Source organism: Eublepharis macularius, chromosome 7, assembly GCF_028583425.1.
Source record: "Eublepharis macularius isolate TG4126 chromosome 7, MPM_Emac_v1.0, whole genome shotgun sequence".
Taxonomy (NCBI): domain Eukaryota; kingdom Metazoa; phylum Chordata; class Lepidosauria; order Squamata; family Eublepharidae; genus Eublepharis; species Eublepharis macularius.
The window spans coordinates 98,641,084-98,662,941 of NC_072796.1; the positions used below are offsets into that span (position 1 = coordinate 98,641,084).

General features: G+C 41.9%; 1 protein-coding gene across 1 annotated transcript in view; it reads left to right on the top strand.

The window, feature by feature from the left end:
• Nucleotides 1-21,858, top strand: part of CRISPLD1 (cysteine rich secretory protein LCCL domain containing 1) — a 47,742-nt gene that overhangs the window by 21,376 nt on the left and 4,508 nt on the right. Inside the window, exons 3-10 of the mRNA XM_054985195.1 lie at nucleotides 10,898-11,016; nucleotides 11,141-11,273; nucleotides 13,017-13,132; nucleotides 15,001-15,101; nucleotides 15,952-16,107; nucleotides 16,197-16,257; nucleotides 16,367-16,433; nucleotides 16,878-17,008. Of these exons, the coding sequence (XP_054841170.1) occupies nucleotides 10,898-11,016; nucleotides 11,141-11,273; nucleotides 13,017-13,132; nucleotides 15,001-15,101; nucleotides 15,952-16,107; nucleotides 16,197-16,257; nucleotides 16,367-16,433; nucleotides 16,878-17,008 (884 nt within the window). The remainder of the gene's footprint in view (nucleotides 1-10,897; nucleotides 11,017-11,140; nucleotides 11,274-13,016; nucleotides 13,133-15,000; nucleotides 15,102-15,951; nucleotides 16,108-16,196; nucleotides 16,258-16,366; nucleotides 16,434-16,877; nucleotides 17,009-21,858) is intronic.

Below are 21,858 nucleotides of genomic sequence, written 5' to 3' on the forward strand. Positions count from 1 at the left end.
ACGCCTGCCTCTTTGCTTTCCTCCTTACTCTATCTCTGTGTTGTATTCTTTTTATTTCATTTTATCTTTCCTTTCTTGCCTGGTTCTCCTTATGGTACTCATCCTTCTCTTTTCCAGTCACTTTCTTCATATGCTGAGCAGAAAAGAGGCATGTCAATTCCAGTGTCAGTGTCACACCACCACATCCCTGGCTCCACCCTTCTCTACTGCCACCTTCTCTCTAGTCACACTACCTTCAGAGTCATGTTTTGGTCCATCATGCTCCCTGTGGTGGCTCAGTGCCTCAATCAATCCCAGTAGCATCCCCTTGCTTCATCTGTGGGATGTGCCCCACTGTCTCAGTTCTACTCCAGTCTTGCTGATCTATTTATTTATTTATTTATTCTCTGTGCCACCACCCCAGAGAACCTGCTCGTGTCTTACTAAACGTGATATAAACCTAACAGGATAAGAATTGTTAAACAGTAACAAATTGATCTTTTAGAATTGGGATGAGATGATCCAAGAATCACCCCCTCCTGATATTATCTTTGCTGCATTTCTAACCAATTGAAGTTTCCAGACCATTTTCAAAGGCAGCCCCCACTTAGACCACATTACAGTAATCAAACTTGGATGTGACCAGAGCATGTATTAATGTGACCAGATGGTGCTTTTTAAGGAATGGCCATAGCTGATAAAAGGTGCTGTAATCTATGGAGCAGGCCTGTGTCTCCAACAGTAGGCCAAGATAGAGCAGTTCCTCCAAGCTACAAATGTGCTTCTTCAGGGGGACAGCAGCTACTTCCAGGATAGCTGACTCCTCAGTCTTTAAGCAGCTTGGTCATTGATCAACTGCTCTTCAGTTTTGTCTGGATTGAGCTTCAATTTATTGGCCTTCACCTATCCTATCACTTTCCCAAGGCATTTGTTTAGAATTTATGTGACTGCTTATTTTTGTAGTCTACAATGGCAAGGTATTCTGGGTCTGTATTCAGACTTTCATTATAATCTCAGTTCACTACCATGTAGTGAGAATAAATATTAAAATGCTCATTCCACTGAAAATAATTCCATGTGGACAGATAGTATCTATGCTCATAGACACATTATGATATACATTTGATTGCACATCAGATTTATACCCATGAATGATTCCTGAGCAATGTGAAATATATGCAAGGAACAATGCTTCTGTACATAGATATCCTTAGCTAAGGGCTTCACAACATGGTGCCCACCAAGTGTTTTTAGAAAGTAAGTGGGGCCAGATGGGGCTTTTGCTTGGCTGGGCAGATTTTTAAAAACATTGCTGGGCAGAAGTTGCTACCATGGTACAAGGATCTTTACCATGTGATTTTGTGGCTGGCTTTATCTCCTATAGCAGCCATTTTGTGGCTGCTCCCACCCTACTATGTCAGAATTCCAAATGTGCCCACAGGACCAAAAAGGTTGGGAACTTCTGCTATAGCTGGATCCAGATATTATTATACAATTAAACGTCACAATTTTATATATTTCTTAAAAGGTAAAGGTAGTCCCCTGGGCAAGCACCGAGTCATTACTAGACATGGGCACGAACAGAAAAAAACCCCGAACACCCTGTTTGTCATTCGGTGCCATCAATGAACAATGGACAACGAACATGAATGAACATAGACTGTTCCTGGACATGTTCATTGTTCATGGGAGCCAGAACCCCCCCACCCCAAACCCCCCACTTAACCCCCCTCCCCTCAAACCCACTTACCTGGCCCTTTAAAGATCCCTTTAAGCTATCAGCTGGCAGGTGGCAGGTGGGGATTCCCCCTGCCGCCTGTCAGCTGATAGTTTAAAGGGCCCTTTCCTGCCACGTGCAAGGAGCAGGGCCCTTTAAACACCCCACAAACTGGCCTTCCCAATGTCCAATACCCACCAGATTTGCAGGGGACATAGTCCTCACTGTCCTCTGAAGACCCCCCCCCCCCAAGTTTCAGAGAGATTGCACCCTGGGAAAGGCATGATCCACAGGTCTCTCCATTGGCTGTCATTTTCTCTTCATAGTGGCAAAAATGGGACTCTCTGCTGGAAGTACTTTGAAGGGTTAAAGCCAGAAGGAAAGCCAGAAGGAGTTCAGACAGAGTTCAGTCCCTCCCTCTCTTTGGTTGCCAAGAGGATTGATTGCAGCAGGTGCCAGACTGTCTGGCTTGCCGAATGGCTGCCGAAGGCAACGAACAAGGATTTTAACGGCCACCTGTTTGTTTAGGATGCGGCCTCACAAACAGCTCGCTTGCGAACAGCAGATTGGGCTGTTTGTGGGGTTTTTTCCTGTTCGTAATGCTGTCCGTGCCCGTGTCTAGTCATTACTAACCCATGGGGGGACGTTGCATCACAACGTTTTATATTTCTTAACCAGATTTTATTCTCCTTTTCCTCTTTTCGTTGTAACTTGTATTAAGTAATATTGTAGATGTTGTTAAAAAGTAAATAAGTACCATACTGTACTGTTATATTTACTCTACCTGCCTGTTCGTTATATTTAGAATGAATACAGCATTGAGGCTTTATAACATGCCACAGTAAATGTTTACTTTTGTTGGTGCCAACCGTATGCATTACTGTCTTACTAACTCTGAACTTTAGCTCTTTTTATTTTATATTAATAGGTCTCTGCATCAAGTTGTACAAGAAATCTCTTTCTGCTTGTATGTCACTCCAAAAGATTGTGTGGTTCTGTTGTGTGGTTCTTTGCCTGAAATGTGTTGCATACTTCCTTAAACAAAGCGAATGACGATACAATTAAGAAATGAAATTAATTACCTTGGATTGCTCCAAAATTATCATTTACAGAGATCCTTCTGGCAACTTCTTTGCCTCCCTCTGTTGTAAATTGTACAAGCAGCCTCTGCTTTGCATGTTCTTCAGTCTTGGCCCCTCAGGGATCCTGTAGCAAATTGGTGGCTGCTGAGGCTTTACTGAGAGACTGACTACAAATGCAGGCTGAGCCAGAGTGAAAACTGAATAAAAACTTGTTTATTGTAAACAAAACTGGTGCATCATGGTGTTCAAGATACAACATATGGTGATGAGGATAAACTGAAGCCCCATCTTGGCAAATGACTGGCCTCAGAAGGGAGTATTTCTCTATTTTTTGGTTGAAGTTGTAAGTAATTCCTCAAGATAGGAGAAACTGGCTGCCACTGTGTGGACTATGTCATGATTTGATCTGCGGCAAGAAACTTGGTAGGAATACTGTGAAATTATCACACATTTGATTCAGCTTTGAGGTTGGCCTTGGCCATGGAACCTGTTACTAAAAATGTACAGGACTTGCAGGCACCAACTCTGTACCAGGAGGAGAAGGATCCCATGCTGAGGATGCCTGAATGTGTTTTGAAAGTTATCAAAGAACCAGAAAAGGGAAGGAAAAGTCTGGACAGCTGTTATCATTGTGCTGGATTGCATGCCTTTGCGGCTTGTAGATTTAAAAATGCAAAATGTTACAATACTGTTCTCATTTGCCACATTAGAAGAGTCTGCAGATCTATGAAACAAAGTAATGTGAAACATCAATTCTTATCTCATAGGATGCGTGCAGTAGAAGATGAAAGTAGCTGAAGATGTAGCCTATACCATTTACAATCTTACTGGAACAAAAATTCCCAAGGTGGACCCTATTTGCAATATATTAGATGTAAATAACAAGAAGGTATCCTTTGAACTGGACACAGGTTGCAGTGTGACTCTTATGAGTCAAACGTTATTTGAGGTGTTATGGCAGGAGGGGGAGGCTCCCTTATTGCACCCTAGTGGTGAAGTCTGTGGTCCATAACTCATTAGTATAGCATTTCTTTGAGGCCACCTCCCTACAATACAGCCCTCCTGAGTAAAAAGCCCTTTTGAATAATACAGTTTTGCATTGTTTGCAGAAACCCAGGAGAGGGGCTCTCCTGATTTCTTTAGGCAGGCCCTTCCTCAGGGTAGGGGCCACCATAGAGAGTGCACATATAGTAAGTTTTTACCTAACTTGTCAATTCTTCTCTGGACTCTTTACATATTGCTTAAGAAAAGAGTGACATGGCACTGGAATGCATCTCAAAAACAGGTGTTTGAGAAATCAAAGCACTTCCTGAAAACTTCAGATGTACTGGTCCATTATCAACCAGATAACGACTTAGTTTTAACATGTAATGCTTCACTTTATGGAATTGGGGCAATTCTGGCTCATTGGATGAAAGATGGGTCTGAGAAACCCATAGGATCTGTGTCACAAACTTTGTCTCCTGCTGAGCACAACTATTCACAGCAGGATTGAGAAGGATTAACGGTTATATTTGGAGTTCAGAAATTCCACAAATATATTTATGGGTGAAATTTTACAATTTCTACAGACTACAGACTACATACTCTGATTTTTTTTTTATTTAATGAGATGAAAGCAGTACTACAAAGGCTTCACCAAGGATCCAGAGATGGGCTGACACTTTGTGAGCCTATGAGTATAATATTGTGTATAGAGCTGGAAAAGAACAGGGCCATGCAGATGCTTTGAGTGGCCTAACATTATCTGAAGTGCCTACAACTGTAAACAATATTGATCATATCTTACTCATAGATTACATTGCCTCTCCGCCAGTGACAGCCAGACAGATGAAGGCATGGACTGATACAGATACTGTATTAGCCAAAGTTAGGGAATTTATTTTGAGGGGATGGGCACATAATTTGAAAGACAATGAATTTATGTTATTCTACTAACATTGGTGTGAATTGAGTGTCTACAATGGATGTGTATTATGGAGTGGCTGTGTAGTAATTCCAAAATAGCAATGGGAGACCATATTACAAGATCTACACCAGGCTTACCCTGGAATCACGAAGATGAAATATTTAGCTAGAAGTTATCTGCAGTAGCTGGGAATGGACCAAGAAATTGAGCATATGGCACAGGAATGTGAATTGTGCTAAGAAAGCTGTAAAATGCCTACTGTGGCTCCCTTCCATCCTTGGGAGTGGCCAGATCAACCTTGGAGGGGGTTACATATAGACTATGCTGATCCCAATCATGGAAAGATATTCCTTTTATTGGTGAATGCACTTTCTAAATGGGTGGAGTTTTATCCTATGTCTACGTCAATTAGCAAAGCTACTATTGAGCAGTTAAGGATGTATTTCAGTATGCATGGACGTCCTGAAATGCTTGTGACAGATAATGAAAGTTTCTTTAGTAGTCAACAATTTAAAAGATTTATGGAACAAAATGGCATTCAGCATGTTATGTCTGTACCATATCACTCAACAGCAAATGGACTAGCAGAAGGTGCACTACAGCCTTCTAAGGAAGGCATTTCCAGAATACTGGGTGAAAGTCTCAATATGAAGCTTGCTCTTTATTTGTTCAATTATAGGATTACTCCATATTCTACTACAAATCCATCTCCAGCTGAAATGTTGATGGGATGGAAATTGAGGTCCAGGTTTAATTTGTTACACTCGTACCTAACAGAATGTATGTATCACAAATGACAACATGACAGGCAAGCGAGGGGATTTTTTTTTTATAGGAGATGCAGTTTATGTGAAAAACTTTGGCTTGGGTCTATTGTGGATACCTGATGCAGTACAAACAGTGACTGGCCCAGTGTCCTATTTTGTCATATTACAGGATAGAAAATTTCAAGTGGTAGAGAAGTAGTAATGCACATCCAGTCTTAGGTTTTCCAATAATAATAATGTTTCATCCTGCAGTTATAGAGTGCCTCTCTCAGGAAGCCATTAGTGAAACTGTTGGGATAGCTAGGCCTTCCACATACCAAGGTTGTTGAAGTTCAGTACAACTCCACAAAAATAATTTATTATGAGGACATTATGCACAAATAAACTACAGGGAAAGTACTAATAGAAATGCTTGGTTATTTGCCTAGGAGAGAGAGAGAGAGAGCCTGCTATATGACTGCACATTACTGAAACTTTGAAAGCTTAGTACATCAACAACTACCCTCATCTTTTGCAACTACCCTTGACTTCAGTATTATTTAATCTCTATTTTTATATGAACAAGAATTCCAGGATATAGGCTAATTCTACTTCTTCTGTTCCACTGGACATGGCAAATCTGCCAGGGGAGGGATTCTTACCTATTCTCTCACTGCAGACTCCACTCCTCATCACACCCTAAACCCCAGAGGCAGCATTTTGAGGCACACAGTGAGCTGCAGTGAGACAGGCAAGAGGGGAAGTTTAATCTGTAAGTAAAGACTCCTTCCCCTATCTGTGAGAAGGGATGGTTGAGTCTAGTAGTGGCAGCAGCAGCTCCTTCTGTTGCTGCTACCCACCTGGAAGCTTTGGGCTCACCTTGCTGACTCTTGCCCTCTCATCCTGCTGCCGACTACACTACCCAGGTAAACTTGTGAGAACCCAACATGTGTCGGGCATCTCGTGTAGTTTTGCTCTCTGTCAGAGAGACTGGAACAGATGTGGTTCTAATGTGGAGCTTGGATGCAGATGATGGATTGTTTGGTGTGTTTAGGATGGTAACTGGAGGAATGTAGATATGTTTGCCAAATGGTAGGTTTCCAGTAAGGTGGCTCTTAAGAATCTGTCATGTATTTATACAGGAGAGTCTAGAAAATGTACTTCTTGTGTGGATTGATTCATGTTCAAGTTGATGGTGGGGTGGAAGTTGCTGAAGGCCTGGTGAAATTCCTCCAGTGTTTCTTTCCCATATGTCCAGATGATGAAAATGTCATCAATAAATCTCAAGTACAGGAGGGATGTTAGAGGGTAGTAGCTGAGAAAACACTGTTCCAAGTCAGCCATGAAAACATTGGCATATTGTGGTGCCCTGTGAGTGCCAATGGCTGTGCCGTTGATTTGATTTAAGATAAAGTTTCCTTGCTGGCCCTGTAGTAGTCACTATGAATTGTTATTGTAGCAAGCATTGATTTAACTATTTAGTGGCCATATGAGAATTTGGGTCATTGGAAAGTTAATTAATGAAGTATTGCATCTGAATCATTTAAACAACACAAATGCCTTATTTGCGCCAAATTTGTTATATTTTGGTAAGGAATATGTATATATTCTTATGTCTGCATTTAAATATACATAGTGGAGGACATTTTCTAATGTGGACACAGTAGAAAAGAGAATGTTATTCTGTAATGTTTGACTAGAAAGCCCTTTGAAACATGTAAATATTTCAGAGACACCTGAAGTATACTATCCAATCTCAACAGTTCCCTAGAGTGAATGTGTTCATCTGTCACAAGCATTCACAATAAATTAAATGTTTCATGGACATCATTTTGCAGTGCTTTGGACAGCTGCATTTCATCATTTTTCCATAGAAAATGGTTTCCTGTTAAAAACTCACTTGATCACAAACATTGTCTTTGCTTGCCCAAAGACACTATTGACAGATTTACGAGATTAGTTCTGGCAGTTAATCAGAGTTCAGTTGTAGATTAGCATTTTAAAGAAATTGATGTTGGGGAGGGGGTGGAAGTATGTGGATAAAGATATTGAACATTCCATTAATTATCCTTAAAGGATGAAAAAAAAGTTTTCATTGTAATATATAAGAGAAAGAGTCTGAAGAACTGTTTGAAGAAGCAAAATTAGAATAAAGTGTTTTAGTGGGGGAGGGTTGCAGGAGAATGATATAGGGAAATATACAAGGAAAGATAGCACTGTATATCACTCTCTTGGAGACTTGTAGTGCTACAGAAAGTAAAAAAGGAATAAAAGAAGACACTCTTCAAATTTAAGAATTATGTCCATGGAAGAATTAATATAGGATCAAATCAAGTGAAGAAATAAGACAGCTCTATAAGTTAACTCTCTCTTGAGGTGTTGATTTATGAACTTTTAACCACAAAGAGCTTCTAGTTAACCGCTAATGGTTTGAACCCGAAGCATCTGAAGGACTGCCTGAAGTTTAGGGTTGCCAACTCAGGGTTTGGAAATTCCTAGACACCTGGTGGTGGTGCTTTGGGGTGGAGAGGGGGGACCTCAGGGGTTATAATTAGACATGGGCATGAATGGAACCCCCCCACCCCGATCAAGCTGTTTGTTGTTCATTGCCATCCACGAACAATGAACAATGATCAGTAACGAACATGACCCTGTTCACAAACATGTTCGTTGTTCATTGTTCGTGGCCCTTTAAAGATCCCTTTAAACCAGAGGTGGGCAATTGTTTTGGCTCGGGGGCCACTTTGTGGGAGCGGAGGTTAGCGGAGGGCCACACCTTTTAAAATGAATGCATTCATTAGTTAACCTAGTTAATTGAATTCATTAGTTTCATGACAGTAAACACACTGCTTTATTCCCTCTATTACCAAAGAAATATTTGTTTGTCCATTCTTCATTAAACACACGACATTCATAACTGATTTTATGTTTTTTCAGAGGGTTCATGGTTTCACTAAAGTTGGAAATTTATAGATTTACTGTTGCAAAGACAAAATTGAAATTAACCAGATCAACCGGAAAAGCGCGTATCTACACTGTGCATGCGTATTGACGTAGCCATCCTAGTGGAAAATACGAGATGAATCTTCGGTCGCGCACGGGAAGGAAATCTCGGTTCAAGGCGGATTTTTCTGACTGTCTTGGCGGGCCACAAAAAACTCTGTAGCAGGCCGCATGTGGCCCGCGGGCCGCTATTTGCCCACCCCTGCTTTAAAGTATCAGCTGGCCGGTGGCAGGGGGGATCCCCCCTGCCGCCGGCCAGCTGATAATTTAAAGGGCCCTTTCCTGCGATGTGCAAGGGGCAGGGCCCTTTAAACACCCCACAAACTGACCTTCCCAATATCCAATACCCACCAAATTTGCAGGGGACATAGTTGTCATTTTTTCTTCACAGTAGCAAAAACAGGACTTTGCTGGAAGCTACTTTGAGGGGTTACAAACTGACCTTCCAAATATCCAATACCCATCAAATTTTCAGAGGACATCGTCCTCACTGTCCTCCGAAGACCCCCCAAGTTCCAGAGAGATTGCACCCCAGGAAAGGCATGATCCATGGGTCCCCCCTTTGCTGTCATTTTCTCTTCACAATGGCAAAAACAGGACTGCCTGTTGGAAGACAGCTACTTTGAGGAGTTACAAACTGACCTTCCCAATGTCAAATTACCACCAAATTTGCAGGGGACATAGTCCTCGCTGTCCTTCAAAGACCCCCCCAGAGAGATTGCACCCCGGGAAATGTATGATCCATGGGTCTCCCCCTTTGCTATCATTTTCACAGTGGCAAAAATGGGACTCTCTGATGGAAGTACTTTGAAGAGTTAAAGCCAGAAGGAAAGCCAGAAGGAGTTCAGACAGAGTTCAGTCCTTGCCTCTGGTTGCCAAGGGAATTGATTGCAGGTGCCAGACTGTTTGGCTTGACAAATGGCTGATGAAGGCAACGAAAAAGGCTTGCAACGACCACTTGTTCATTTAGAATGGGGCCTCACAAACGGCTTGTTCGCAAACAGACGGATGGGCTGTTCATGGGTTTTTCCCGTTCGTAATGCTGTTCATGCCTATATCTAGTTATAATGCTGTAGAGTCCACCCTTAAAAGCAGCCATTTTTCTCCAGGAAAACTGGATCTCTGTGGTCTGGAGATAAGTTGTAATTCTAGGATATCTCTAGGCCCCACCTAAAGTCAGCAACCTCCCTGGGTCATATCCATGTATAACCAGCACATTTCAAAGTCCTAATTCTTACCTTTAGTGCCCTAAACAGCTTGGGACAAGTGAACTGAAAGGACCACCTCCTCACATATTGTCTAACCCACTGGATATGAGCTGCCTTACAAGCCCCATTCTTTGTGCCCCCACATTCAGAGGTGGAGTAGGTAGCAACCAGCAACAGTAAGCACCTTGCTTATAGAATGACCACCCCATCAAGGTTCACCTGTTGCCTACATTACTTTCTTTTAGGTGCCAGGCCAAAACATTTCTGTTCACCCAGGTTTTTAATTAATGGACTGAAGGCCAGTCAAAAGGGGGCATACAGAGCTCCTGAAGAAGGAGTTCTACAATTTAGGTGCTGTTTCTGAGAAGGCCTTCATGCAGTTCCCCACCAGTGGCATATGTGAATGTGCAAGTTCCCACAGATCCCTCTCCCCCTTCAAACTACTTTGGGGCATAGTCAGTAACATAAGAGTGGAGGTGATTCTTCAGATACCCTGGATTCAAGCCATGAAAGATTTAAAAGCTCAGAGCCAGCACTTTGACTTAAGCCTGGAAAAAAACCTGAGAAGCCAGAGTAATTGGTTTAATATTGATTTAACATGTTAATGTCAGTTAGCATTTGGGCTTCCATAATCAACAATTAGAAATTCCGAACAGTTTTTAACGGCTGCACCATATCCCAGAATAGTTCTGGGAACAAACAACTGTCAAGTGATCTGCAACAGATGCAAAAAAATGTGTGGAGATTACGATGTATTTTGCTGCCTTGGTACCTCAGTTGATAATCCTATATTGTGTCCCCCCCCCCTTTCATAGAAGCAGATAGGATAATCGACTGTTATGGGTAGAAATTGTATAATGGAAACACAAATTGACTAAATTTTAACTGGAAAGGCAGATTTCTCCCCCTGCCCCCCATTTAGTCTGATATGAGGTTGGAAGGAATCTGATTGTTTGCTATGAAAGCAGCATATTGCCTTGCTCTTGCTCTTTGTCTATGACATCATAATCTGGATTGTGTAAACAGATCAAAAGAGAAGCTGGTAAGTCTTGCCCTGAGGCAAAAGGTTAGCTATGTATCCATTTCCATTTATGAGCCTGAAACAATGTTTCTTAAAGATTTTTCTAAAAATTCAAAAATGATGATTTCCAGTGAGTAACCCATATAAGGGAAAAGGGCATTCCCCTTTCAAAATATTAGTATATAAAAACTAGAATTATTTTCTTCTCTCCCCCCTTCCCCCCCAAATATAGACATGGGATGTAGAGCTGGAGAGATCAGCACAATCCTGGGCTGAGACGTGTCTGTGGGAACATGGACCGGCAGGTCTGCTTCCATCCATTGGACAGAACTTGGGAGCACATTGGGGAAGGTATACAAAGAAGTATTTTTTGCAGTAATTGAAAATAATGTGAACATTTGGTTCTTTGTTTAAATATGACCAATGGAAATATAGTTTTATTTTGATGACATCGTCCAATGCTTTCTTTCTGTAGATATAGACCATTGACATTTCACGTCCAATCATGGTATGATGAAGTAAGAGACTTTAGTTATCCATATCCTCAAGAATGCAACCCTTATTGCCCTTATAGATGTTCTGGCCCTGTGTGCACTCATTATACACAGGTATGTGCATTTCCTTTCTAGTTGGTTTGTTTTCAGTAAACACATACACACACACACACACACACACACAGGAAAAATTCAATCAAAATAAAATTCAAACATAATGTGGAAGTCATAAAAATGCTTTTTGTACAGGAACCCTTACTAAAGATTTACTGAGCCACACAAAATTTGTTTGACTTGTCAATCTATTCAAAATGAAAGAGTATATTTATTTATTTATTTAAATAACAAATTTGGCTCTCTTTACTTAAGCAAGAACGTTAAACAAGATCATTCCTGAAAGATAAGAGATACAATGGCATTGATCCATCAGAACATTTCCTTGATCTACTAGAGTGATTCTATGAAAGGATTTCCACCCATGGAGCCTGACTTCCTCACTCCCCTAGCCCCCCTCCCCTGAGCTGCAGCATTCTAGGAAGCATTTGAAGTTGCAGTGGGAGAGGGATGCATGATAATTAGGGCTGCCAGACCCCCGGTGGGGGCGGGGAATCCCCCACCCCACCCTCTCACCCCCACCCCCACTTACCTGACTTTCCATGCGCACCCCCCTGCGGTGCTGCGCCCCCCCTCCCCGCGCACAGCAGCCCCAGGATCAGGCCTGTTTTTGGCCTGGATCGGGGCCCCTGTGGAGCGCAGGAGTGTTCTTGCGTGCCGCAGGGGCCCACAACGGGCCCAATCCACGCCAAAACATGCCCAATCCGCACCCATTTTGGCATGGATTGGGTCCGTTTTGGCGCAGATTGGGCCCGTTGTGGGCCACTGTGGGGCATGGGAGTGTTCCTGCGCTCCACAGGGGCCCACAACAGGCCCGATCAGCGCCCAAACGGGGGCTGCATGATGATGTCACTCCCAGAAGTGACATCATCATGCTTGCAGGAGTGTGCGCACACGCTTTGCGCGTGCACCCACGAGCTCCACCAAGGTAAGAGCCAGGCCCCAGTCTCCCGCTGGGAGATCGAGAGGACCTGGCAACCCTAATGATAATTGCACTCCATGGATGGGCATTTTTCCATCTGCAGAAATGTGGTGAATCCAAGCCAATACTATGCTGTGGATTATGGGCTAAGCACCAAAAACATTCCCAAAAACATGTCTGGTAATTTACTGTGCAAAAATGCATATTTCTATAGATGGAAAATCAAGTTGAGTACAGTTGTCATAAATATTGTTTGAATTATATTGCTGTAAATATTATTATTTTGCCTCAGTAATAAAAACAAATGATTCTATCCTTTGTAATGTTTGACTACAGACATATTTTTCATATATTTTCTTTTCACACTGGAAAGACTGTGTTATAAATTCTATTTTAAGAAATAGGCATGAAATTTAAGATTCCTGTTATTTAAATTCATATTTATCTTAAACCAAGTGATTTTAATAGTAACAATAAACATATGTAATAATCACATTTAAATTATAAAATCTGATTTTTTTTGCCAATCAATTTTATTCATCTTCCCTCTGAAAATGCCTTATTTTTTCATGATCAAAATAATTTATTCTATTTAAGAGTTATATATTATTTAAATCAGTGGGTTCTAGCCACTTGCACCAATCACAAATATGCCTCAGATTTTCTTGTATTAAGTTCTCTATATATGATTGAATTATGCCTGTAAATGTGTTTTTGAGTAAAGGAAAATGAAATAATTGTTGCTTTTTAATTTTTCTGGATTACAGTTTTATCAACATGTGTCTAGTGTTGAGATAACTATCTTTATTTTTATCTTCCAGGTGGTATGGGCAACAAGTAGCAGAATAGGTTGTGCTGTTAACTTGTGCCATAATATGAATGTCTGGGGACAGATATGGCCAAAAGCAATTTACTTGGTGTGCAATTATTCTCCAAAGTAAGTATGTACAAAAGACAAAGGATCTAAGTACACATTATAGAAATGTAACAAAATTCCAATGCCATTTTTCTAAAGAAAAGCTATTGCAGAAGGATCTGAACTGGAAATGCAATGAGGACACAAAGGGTAACCATTCCAAATTACTCCTTGCCCCAGGCTGCCAATAGGTTACTGTCCTAAGTTTGTAAGAGTTAAGCACCACTCTAGCTTATCCACTCTTAGCCTCCCATTCTTTCATCTTCTTTTAAAAAATGGTGCTGTCTTACATGTATTTGCACATGTAGTTGGACCCTGACACCCACTTTTATTTAGAAAAGGAAAACAGTATATTATCCACTAGATGATGCTTCTGGAGAAAAATCAGAATGAATTTTACATTTTGTGGGGGATTTTTCCTAGTGGAGTTTTGATTCAGTGTCTTGTTAACACATTTTGATGTTAGAGAACTTTGATCTCATTCTTATATAGTCCAGAATTTCAACATTCCAAGCATTGTCTAAAATCCAACAACTCTGTTTATTAAAATAATTTGTTTATTTCATTAGGAATTATTAGAAGAAACCTAACTAGCAGCACTTGTATGTCTTAAATAAGGTTGTCTTTTAGCTATAGTCTTGATTGGGTTTGTTGCAGCATTGTTGGGTAATTGAGTTGCAGAGATGTTGAATATGCATTTTAAAATGCTTAAACAAATTTCCTATTTATTACCAAAGAGCATTATTAGATAGTTTTTGAATTGCAGTTTGATGTGTTCTTATATTGAGGGAGATTATGGATGAATTTCCAACATGATATAGAATGCTTTGGAGACACTGGAGACTATGTTTTAGGCTTAGCGGTCTCCTTTGTTGATATAATACACTGTTGTAATTATTTCTCATTCATGATTGCCATAGAACGTCTTTAAACATAATGGTTGTCTGTAGACTTAAAGATGGCTACAGCATGAAACAGAGATGTGCTGGATTCAGAATATGAAGCAAATTTGAGGTTTCCTTCTGGAAACAAAGTGTAATCCTGAAAAGTAGGAATGGAAAACAATTCCATTCTGACAAATTGCTTCAAGAACAGATCCAATCTGGCCACTGTCTATGTATAACTGGAGTCAGTAGGGATACCATTGGTACTAAATCCAACACATATGGTGATAAAATGAAGATGGCAAAAGCCATTATCTTTCTGTGCTGTTTTAATGCTGTTTGTCTTTCTCCCAATAGCATATCCTTTTCCATTTTGTTATCCCAGAGAGGCCTGTAACACTTTCCGCAGTTAGTTAACAGCATGCCCCATCTGCTACAGTCATAAGTGAAAATTAAAGCTTACAAAATTATTTAAGCCTTCCCCAAGTACAGACCTATTAACTCTCCAGGTAGTCTGCAACTGAAACTCCCCACTTCTCTTAAAAGGGCAAACATTGGAACCCTTCAACTTTGTCTATTGTTATTCATCCAAGCTTGAATTTTGGAAATCTTCCAATTCCTTCAGAATTTCTGATCAGCTGGGGTCTGAGGGGGTGAGGGGTCATTGACTGGCAGGCAAGTCAGTCAGTGCTTATGGATCCGATCCATATGATTCACCAATGTTCCTCTTCATGCTGCATTTAATAAAGTTGTGGCCTTATTTTCCTCCAGCTAAGCGTGTGGGTTTGATTTGTTTGCCTTGCGTCTGCCCTCTTCCTTGCTCTCAGCATAGGCTGCAACCCTTCAACTTTGTCTATTGTTATTCATCCAAGCGTGCATTTTGGAAATCTTCCAATTTCTTCAGAATTTCTGATCTCACTAGCAGCAGTGATAATTAGCTCAGACAGTGTAACTATAAATTGTGTCACTGTATTTAGCAAATTCTAAATATATATTTTTTTCTAGGGGCAATTGGTGGGGGCATGCACCATACAAGCATGGCCGTCCATGTTCAGCATGCCCACCTAGTTTTGGAGGCAGTTGCAGAGAAAATCTTTGCTACAAAGGTGTGTACTCAACAAATTCAATTATAATGATTGTCCCAAGTGCCAGCCTTGTATTTTGCTTGATGCCCTAGGCAGAGGAAGTATGATTCTGATTTAATAAGAACTCCTGTATCCTGCTTGGTGTGCTTGTGTGCTTCCCCTTTCTGGAAAGTTTATTTGAAAGCAGAATGGAGTTTGTTTCTTCCCTACAAAGCAGGATTCCAGAATGTGATGCTTTAGAATCCTGTTTTGTAAGAAGGAAACTTTGCTCAGACACCTACATTTAGCATTGGAGTTTCATCATTCAAGGCTTTCTTCAAATCAGGAAACCCATCATGTCTTCCACGGTGAACATATGAGCAAAACTAGCCACATTTGTGTCTGCTGCAAAGAAGCAAATGTTTATTATGATCTAGGAATGCATTACTTTTGCCCAGGTCATTATAATTCACTGTGGCACCTTTATATTCTGACTTCTGGAAGTTTGTGGTTAAAAGGTTTTGTGAAGAAAATCCACACTTGATTATAGTGCAAGAGAAGAATGTGCAAGAGAAGAATTTGTGCAACGAATGAATGAAAAACATCTTTATTTTCATAACAATTCAACAGTTTCTGAATTGATTTTATAATTTCTCATGGATTCAGTGAGCTTTGCCTTTGGTTCCTTACTGCTGTGTTTAGATGAACAGTATCATGTTATTTGATATAAAATTAAGGATTATAAAGAACCATGGATATCACAAGGAGACATTTAAATACAACGGTCTTAGAAGTACTAAACTTTGGATGAAATGTATACCATTTTAATGTTCAAAAACTGAACAAGTCTGTTGAGAGAAATAATGTTTGTTTCATATGTTTTCTTTCACAGAAGGTTCAGAAAGGCTTTACTCTCCAGAGGTGGAAACCAATGAGATTGAACAACAGCAGTCACATGTTCAGGATACATCACAAGATCGATTAAGGTCGCACGCATCTGTCTCTGATGACAGTGAGAGAAATGAAGTCATAAGCACGCAACAAATGTGTAAGAATGTTTTAAACATCTAAAACTTTTAAAATATCTGGATCCCAAACAACTTGACACACTGCAATAACTGGTCATTTTTTTGACAGCTCAGATTGTTTCCTGTGAAGTACGGTTAAGGGACCAGTGCAAAGGAACAACTTGCAATAGGTAGGATAGATGCTTATTTTAGAATCCCTGAGACCATGTCAATTTCATTTAACTACAGATATTCATTTCATAATAGATTCTCAGATCAATTTCTATTTTAATTCTATAGGTATGAATGTCCTGCTGGCTGCTTGGACAGCAGTGCCAAAGTTGTTGGAAGTGTACATTATGACATGGTACAGTATTTGATTATATTTTTAGCTAGCAAATTCAGCTAGTGTGTGTTGACTTTGAGAAAACTTTTTGTAAACAAGAGTTGTCTAACAATGGGTTAAATTTAACAGAAAGTTGTGAAGAGATATTTGGTTTGCATAGCTATACCAGACTTTACTCAGTGTATCATTCTGAGCAGAAATTCTGATTGACTTGAAACCTCATGTGCAGAATAATTCATAAACATTGTCAGACCGGTATAGCATCTTTGACATAATCTGTTAATTCCCTCTATCAGCATGAAAATAAAAATGTCTTTTTTAATTTTGGAGATAGCGGAGTTTTCTACCTTTAGAAACCTACTTGAAAAATTAGGTTTTTTAGGATATTAGGATATTAATATTAGGATAATATCCTAATATTAGGATATTAGGATATTAATTTTTGTTGTTGTGTTTCTTCAATAGCAATCAAGCATTTGCAGAGCTGCAATACATTATGGCATCTTAGACAATGATGGTGGATGGGTTGATATTACCAGACAAGGAAGACGAAATTACTTTATTAAGTCTTATAGAAATGGTGTTCAGTCAATTGGGTGAGTAAATAATTATTCTTTCAAGTACTTGGGAATCCAGTAGATTTTCAGTCTATTAAACAAATAAAATATTTAAAACTATTACAAGACCATGTGTGTGTGTGTGAGAGAGAGCAGAAATTCTGTCTCACTCATCATGTGCTTGTCACTGGTATGCTTTATGAGAGCCAGTTTGGTGTAGTGGTTAAGAGTGTGGGACTCTAATCTGGAGAACTAGGTTTGATTTCCCACTCCTCCACTTGAAGCCAACCGGGTGACCTTGGGTCAGTCACACAGCTTCTAGGAGCTCTCTTAGCCCCACCCACCTCACAGGGTGTTTGTTGTGGGGATAATAATAACATTGTAAACTGCTCTGAGTGGGTGTTAAGTTGTCCTGAAGGGTGGTATATAAATTGAATGTTGTTGTTGTTATTTATAATGATGTAACATCTTTGGAAAATGAATATTAATTTGAAAACTGTATTAATAGCTTACTCAGTTTTTCTAAGATTTACAGTTTTTATGAAAACCTTCCTAAAGGATGACAGCCACAGTATTTTACAAAGCTACTTGTATTACAGAATAATAATAATAATAATATTTGATTTAAATATTGCCCTTCAGGATGACTTAACACCCACTCACAGCAGTTTACAAAGCATGTCATTATTATCCCCACAACAAAATACCCTGTGAGGTGTGTGGGGCTGAGAGAGCTCTGAGAAGCTGTGACTGACCCAAGGTCACCCAGCTGGCTTCAAGTGGAGGAGTGGGGAATCAAACCCGGTTCTCCAGATTAGAGTCCTGCGCTCTTAACCACTACATCAAACTGGCTCTCATAGTGGCAACTGCTAGAATAGTGGCAACTTCTAGAATTCTCATTTCTATGTAATTCAAAAACCGTATTGAAGATGACAATTCTACCTGGCTCCCCATTAGGAGTGTGCACCGGTGAAATATTCAGTTTTCCCACTTTGAGTTTACCCAAAGCGGGAAAAAGATTCGGAATAACCCAAGCTGCAGGCTGCTTCGGATTTGGGTTATTGGAATAGCTTTGGTATGCTTCATAATGATTTGGAGCATACCAAAATGAGGGGAGAAGCTGTCTTCAAGCCCCCACCCCCACTGAGCCCCCTTCTCCCCAACCCCACTTACCTTTCCTGAAGGTGGGAACCAGCGCCTCCACTGCCTGCACAGCCGCTTCCGCAGCGGCCAGCTGGATGGCAGGGAAGGCTGGAGCAGGTGCCTTTGTGGTGGCGGCAGCCATCAGGGTGGCAGGGAAGGCCGGAACCAGCACCTCCACCACCGCAGTGGCCAGCAGGGTGGTGTGGAAGGCCAGAGCCGGCCCCTCCATTGCCTGTACAGCAGCTTCTACCGCTGCAGTGGCCAGCTGGGTGGTGGGGAAGGCCGCCACCGGTGCTTCCACCAGGGGGAAGGCCACAGCCACCACCTCTGCTGTCCATGCTGCCTGTGGTGCCGCCACAGGTAAGTGGAGTGGTGGTGTGAGGGAGCCCTTTAAAAAGTCCCCAAAGCTTCCCAAAGCAACACGAATCGCTTTGGGAAGCTTTGAGCCAGTATTTCTGAATCAGGGCTATCATACTGGCCTCAATTTGGACATCTTTACCAAGTGTCTTTGCATAATTCTTAAATCAATTAATAGGCATGAGTGTGCTTAAATATATATTGGATACCCATATCCATGTAGATTTCATACAGTTTTCTAAGTTCTTGACTAAATATGATGCAACAATGTATGTATGTACATTTGTTCTCTGAATGCATTAATAAACCTAAGAAAGACCAACATTTTCCAGATTAGATGCTCCTGTAAGAAGTAAATATATAAATAAAAGTGCAATCCTAAGAAGAGTTACTCCAGTCTAAGCCCATTGATTCAGTGGGCTTAGACCGGAGTAACTCTTCTTAGGATTGCACTATTAGCGCACTTGGCTGGAGGAATTACCCATGCTGGTTGGCCTATGTATTATTCTTAAATTATTTTCTGTTTGAAAGCAGATCAGCTTTAAATATTAAGGGCAAATAGAAGATATTGCCCCCTCAGTAGGAATGAAAGACACAATATTTGGGTTCTAAAATGGGCCGCTTTATTAAATTACTACAACCAACAGAAACTACGGCAAGGGCCTAACTAGCAGTACAGGTCAAGCCCTGGGGTCACTCCTGGACCTCCACCATGGCCTGTCTGGGTGAGACACCTGCTGCCCCGGGTGCAAGCCATCCATCATATGGCTGGGACCCGGCCTGGCCAGGTGAAGTGGTTCACCCCTTTAAAGCTCACCCACCCGGCCATACAGCAGCAGTGGGGAGACTGGCTTGTCCAGGGGTTCCCCACCAGGGCATCCGTCCTCGCAACTGGGCCGTACAGCAGCCAGCCGCTCCTGACAGACCCCTATTCCCCACCAATGGGGAGGTGCCAAGGGTGCTCACTGGCCCGCTCATTTTCCCCTAACTTCAATCTTGCCACCGCAGAGGCCAAGCCTCTGCTTAGGCCTCGGTGCCCCAAAAATGCTTAAGGCCAATCTGAGCCCTTGTTGCAGGTCATTCAAAAATATTCTGTTTCCTCTTGTAGAGAGGTGCACACCATTCCCTCAGTAGAGGTCAGCAAACTCGGCTCGAATTTGCGCATGGGGCAAGTAAATACTTAACCCCCATGTCATTGCCTTGAATAGGGCTCTGTTGGCCTTTAGCCTAGCCCATTCTACTGCTTTGTGGTCCAATGCGTCCCTCCACACCTAGCGTGGAAGCATTGCAGACCAAAAAATCAGAATGCTGGGCCACTACTTGCTAATCTCAAGCAAGTCGTCCCATGCCTGCCACGACAGGGCCATACCCTTCATCAAACCCAAGTTCACCCTCCCAGGTGAATGACCAGTATATGAGGCGGAGGGGCACTCCTCCCCTCAAACAACAGGGGCAGCAACCCAGACCAGTGCAGGTCTCTTCTGTCCTGCCATTCGATGGTGTCCCACTGGCTGAATCCAAGCTGGGACCCAATCAGCATCCTCTTTGCTTGGTGTGCTGCCCAAAAGACCATACTGTGGCCACAGATGAGAATCCACAGCCTCTCCTGTCTAGCCACAGCAGCTAAAAGAGAAACAATGTCAAAGAGGTTTACCATAGCCCAACAGCTGCACATACGATCTATAGACAGCAGAACGCCACCACCCCACTCTTTGAATGTCTGGCCCCGAGAAGCCCATAGCTGCAGCCGTGGATGCAGCACCTATCCTGAATGAGTGGGTGCCAAATTTAACACCCACAAGGCCCAACTTCTTGAGCGCCCTGTCCGTGACTATCCAAAACTGGTATTTATTCAATGGTGCACCATCAGAATGGTGAAACAAAATCCCCTGAGCCTCCCCTCAGACACCAATATAACTCCTGAGGGCAGAAACAGGACACAAATCAGGCACAGCACACGGGCCCATAAAAACATCCCCCCCTTTCTGCCGCGGGTCCGTTTTGGAGCACTGAATTGTAACAACGACTCGCTCCCCTTGAAATTTAATATCTGCCGCCATAAGGGCCTGGCCCGAGTCATCCTTATGGGACTGAGCAACCAGCTCACTAACCCAAAGCGCCCCAAAGAATGCAATTAGGGAAGCAGCGTGAAACAGCAGCTCTTCACACTTTGAATTACAAACTGTGGACCACATAGCTTTCAAGCCCCTAAGGATGTCTGGAGAAATGGGCTGCCTACCATCCCTGGGACCAACCCTGGGACCAACCCTCCAACATCTTCCGGATACAGAAGTGCCCAGTGGAGTCTGCCAATCCACAGGCTTTGGAAGCAAAAGCTAAATCGGCCAATTGGCTCCTAATATATTTAACTGTGTCCCCCTTACCTTTCTGGACCATGCAAAATCTCATCAGGAGCTCCAAGGGAATAGGCCATGATTGGCGGAGACCTACCTCCTGTCAGAGCAGCCTTATAAGGCTGCCAGCTCTGCCCCCCGATGAAGACCTGGATAACTGGGTGTGCACCGTCTGCCTTCCTTCTCTGAGGAGGCAAACTGTAGCCCCCGGTCGAAGTGGCTGTTGCCACTGGCTGGGAGGGCCAGATTCTTCCAGTTGTGGTGTTTAGACATAATGTTGCTCTTCTGGAATTAAGTTAATCTTGCCACTGAGTAGACTAGCAGTGATTAGTACTTTAAATGTATGGATTTCAGATCACTGCTGGACCAACTGAGAAAAATGATTATGCCCAAAGAACTACAATAGAATCATACTATAACTTCTCCAGTTTTCCTGCCCAATATGTGCTAACATGAAGAATCATTTGCAGAATCAGGAGTATGGGAGGTTATTTAGGGAGCAACCCTAAGCAGGTCTAATCAGAAGTAAGTCATATTATTCAATGGGGCTTACATCGAGGAAAGTGTCCTAATGATTGCAGCTATTCTCCATAGTCTTTTCTTGTTTATCCAACAAATCAATCAATGCAGTGTTAAAATGGTGACTAGCAACATGTAATGTAAATGATTAAATATTCTTCTCTGTAGGAAAATAATATTAATGGTGACTAGAGATGGGCACAAAACGGAACACAAACCAAAAAGAACCACAAACCGGCCCAGGATGTGGTTCACAAACTAGCGGTTCATGGAAGCTTGTTTCCTTGAACTTCTGAACTGGTCTGCTGGTTCGTTTGGTTTGTTAATGCCCCTTTACGTGCTGCTGCAAAACAGAACGGAAAGGGGCATTTAAACCTGCCAATCAGCTGCTTGTCAGGGAGATCCCCAACAAGCAGCTGATCATTTAAACATGGGGGCTTGGCTGGCCAGCCGGGAAATCCTGGCTAGCCAGCCAAGCCCCACCTGCAGTTTAAATGGCCATTTCCCCGCCGCTCC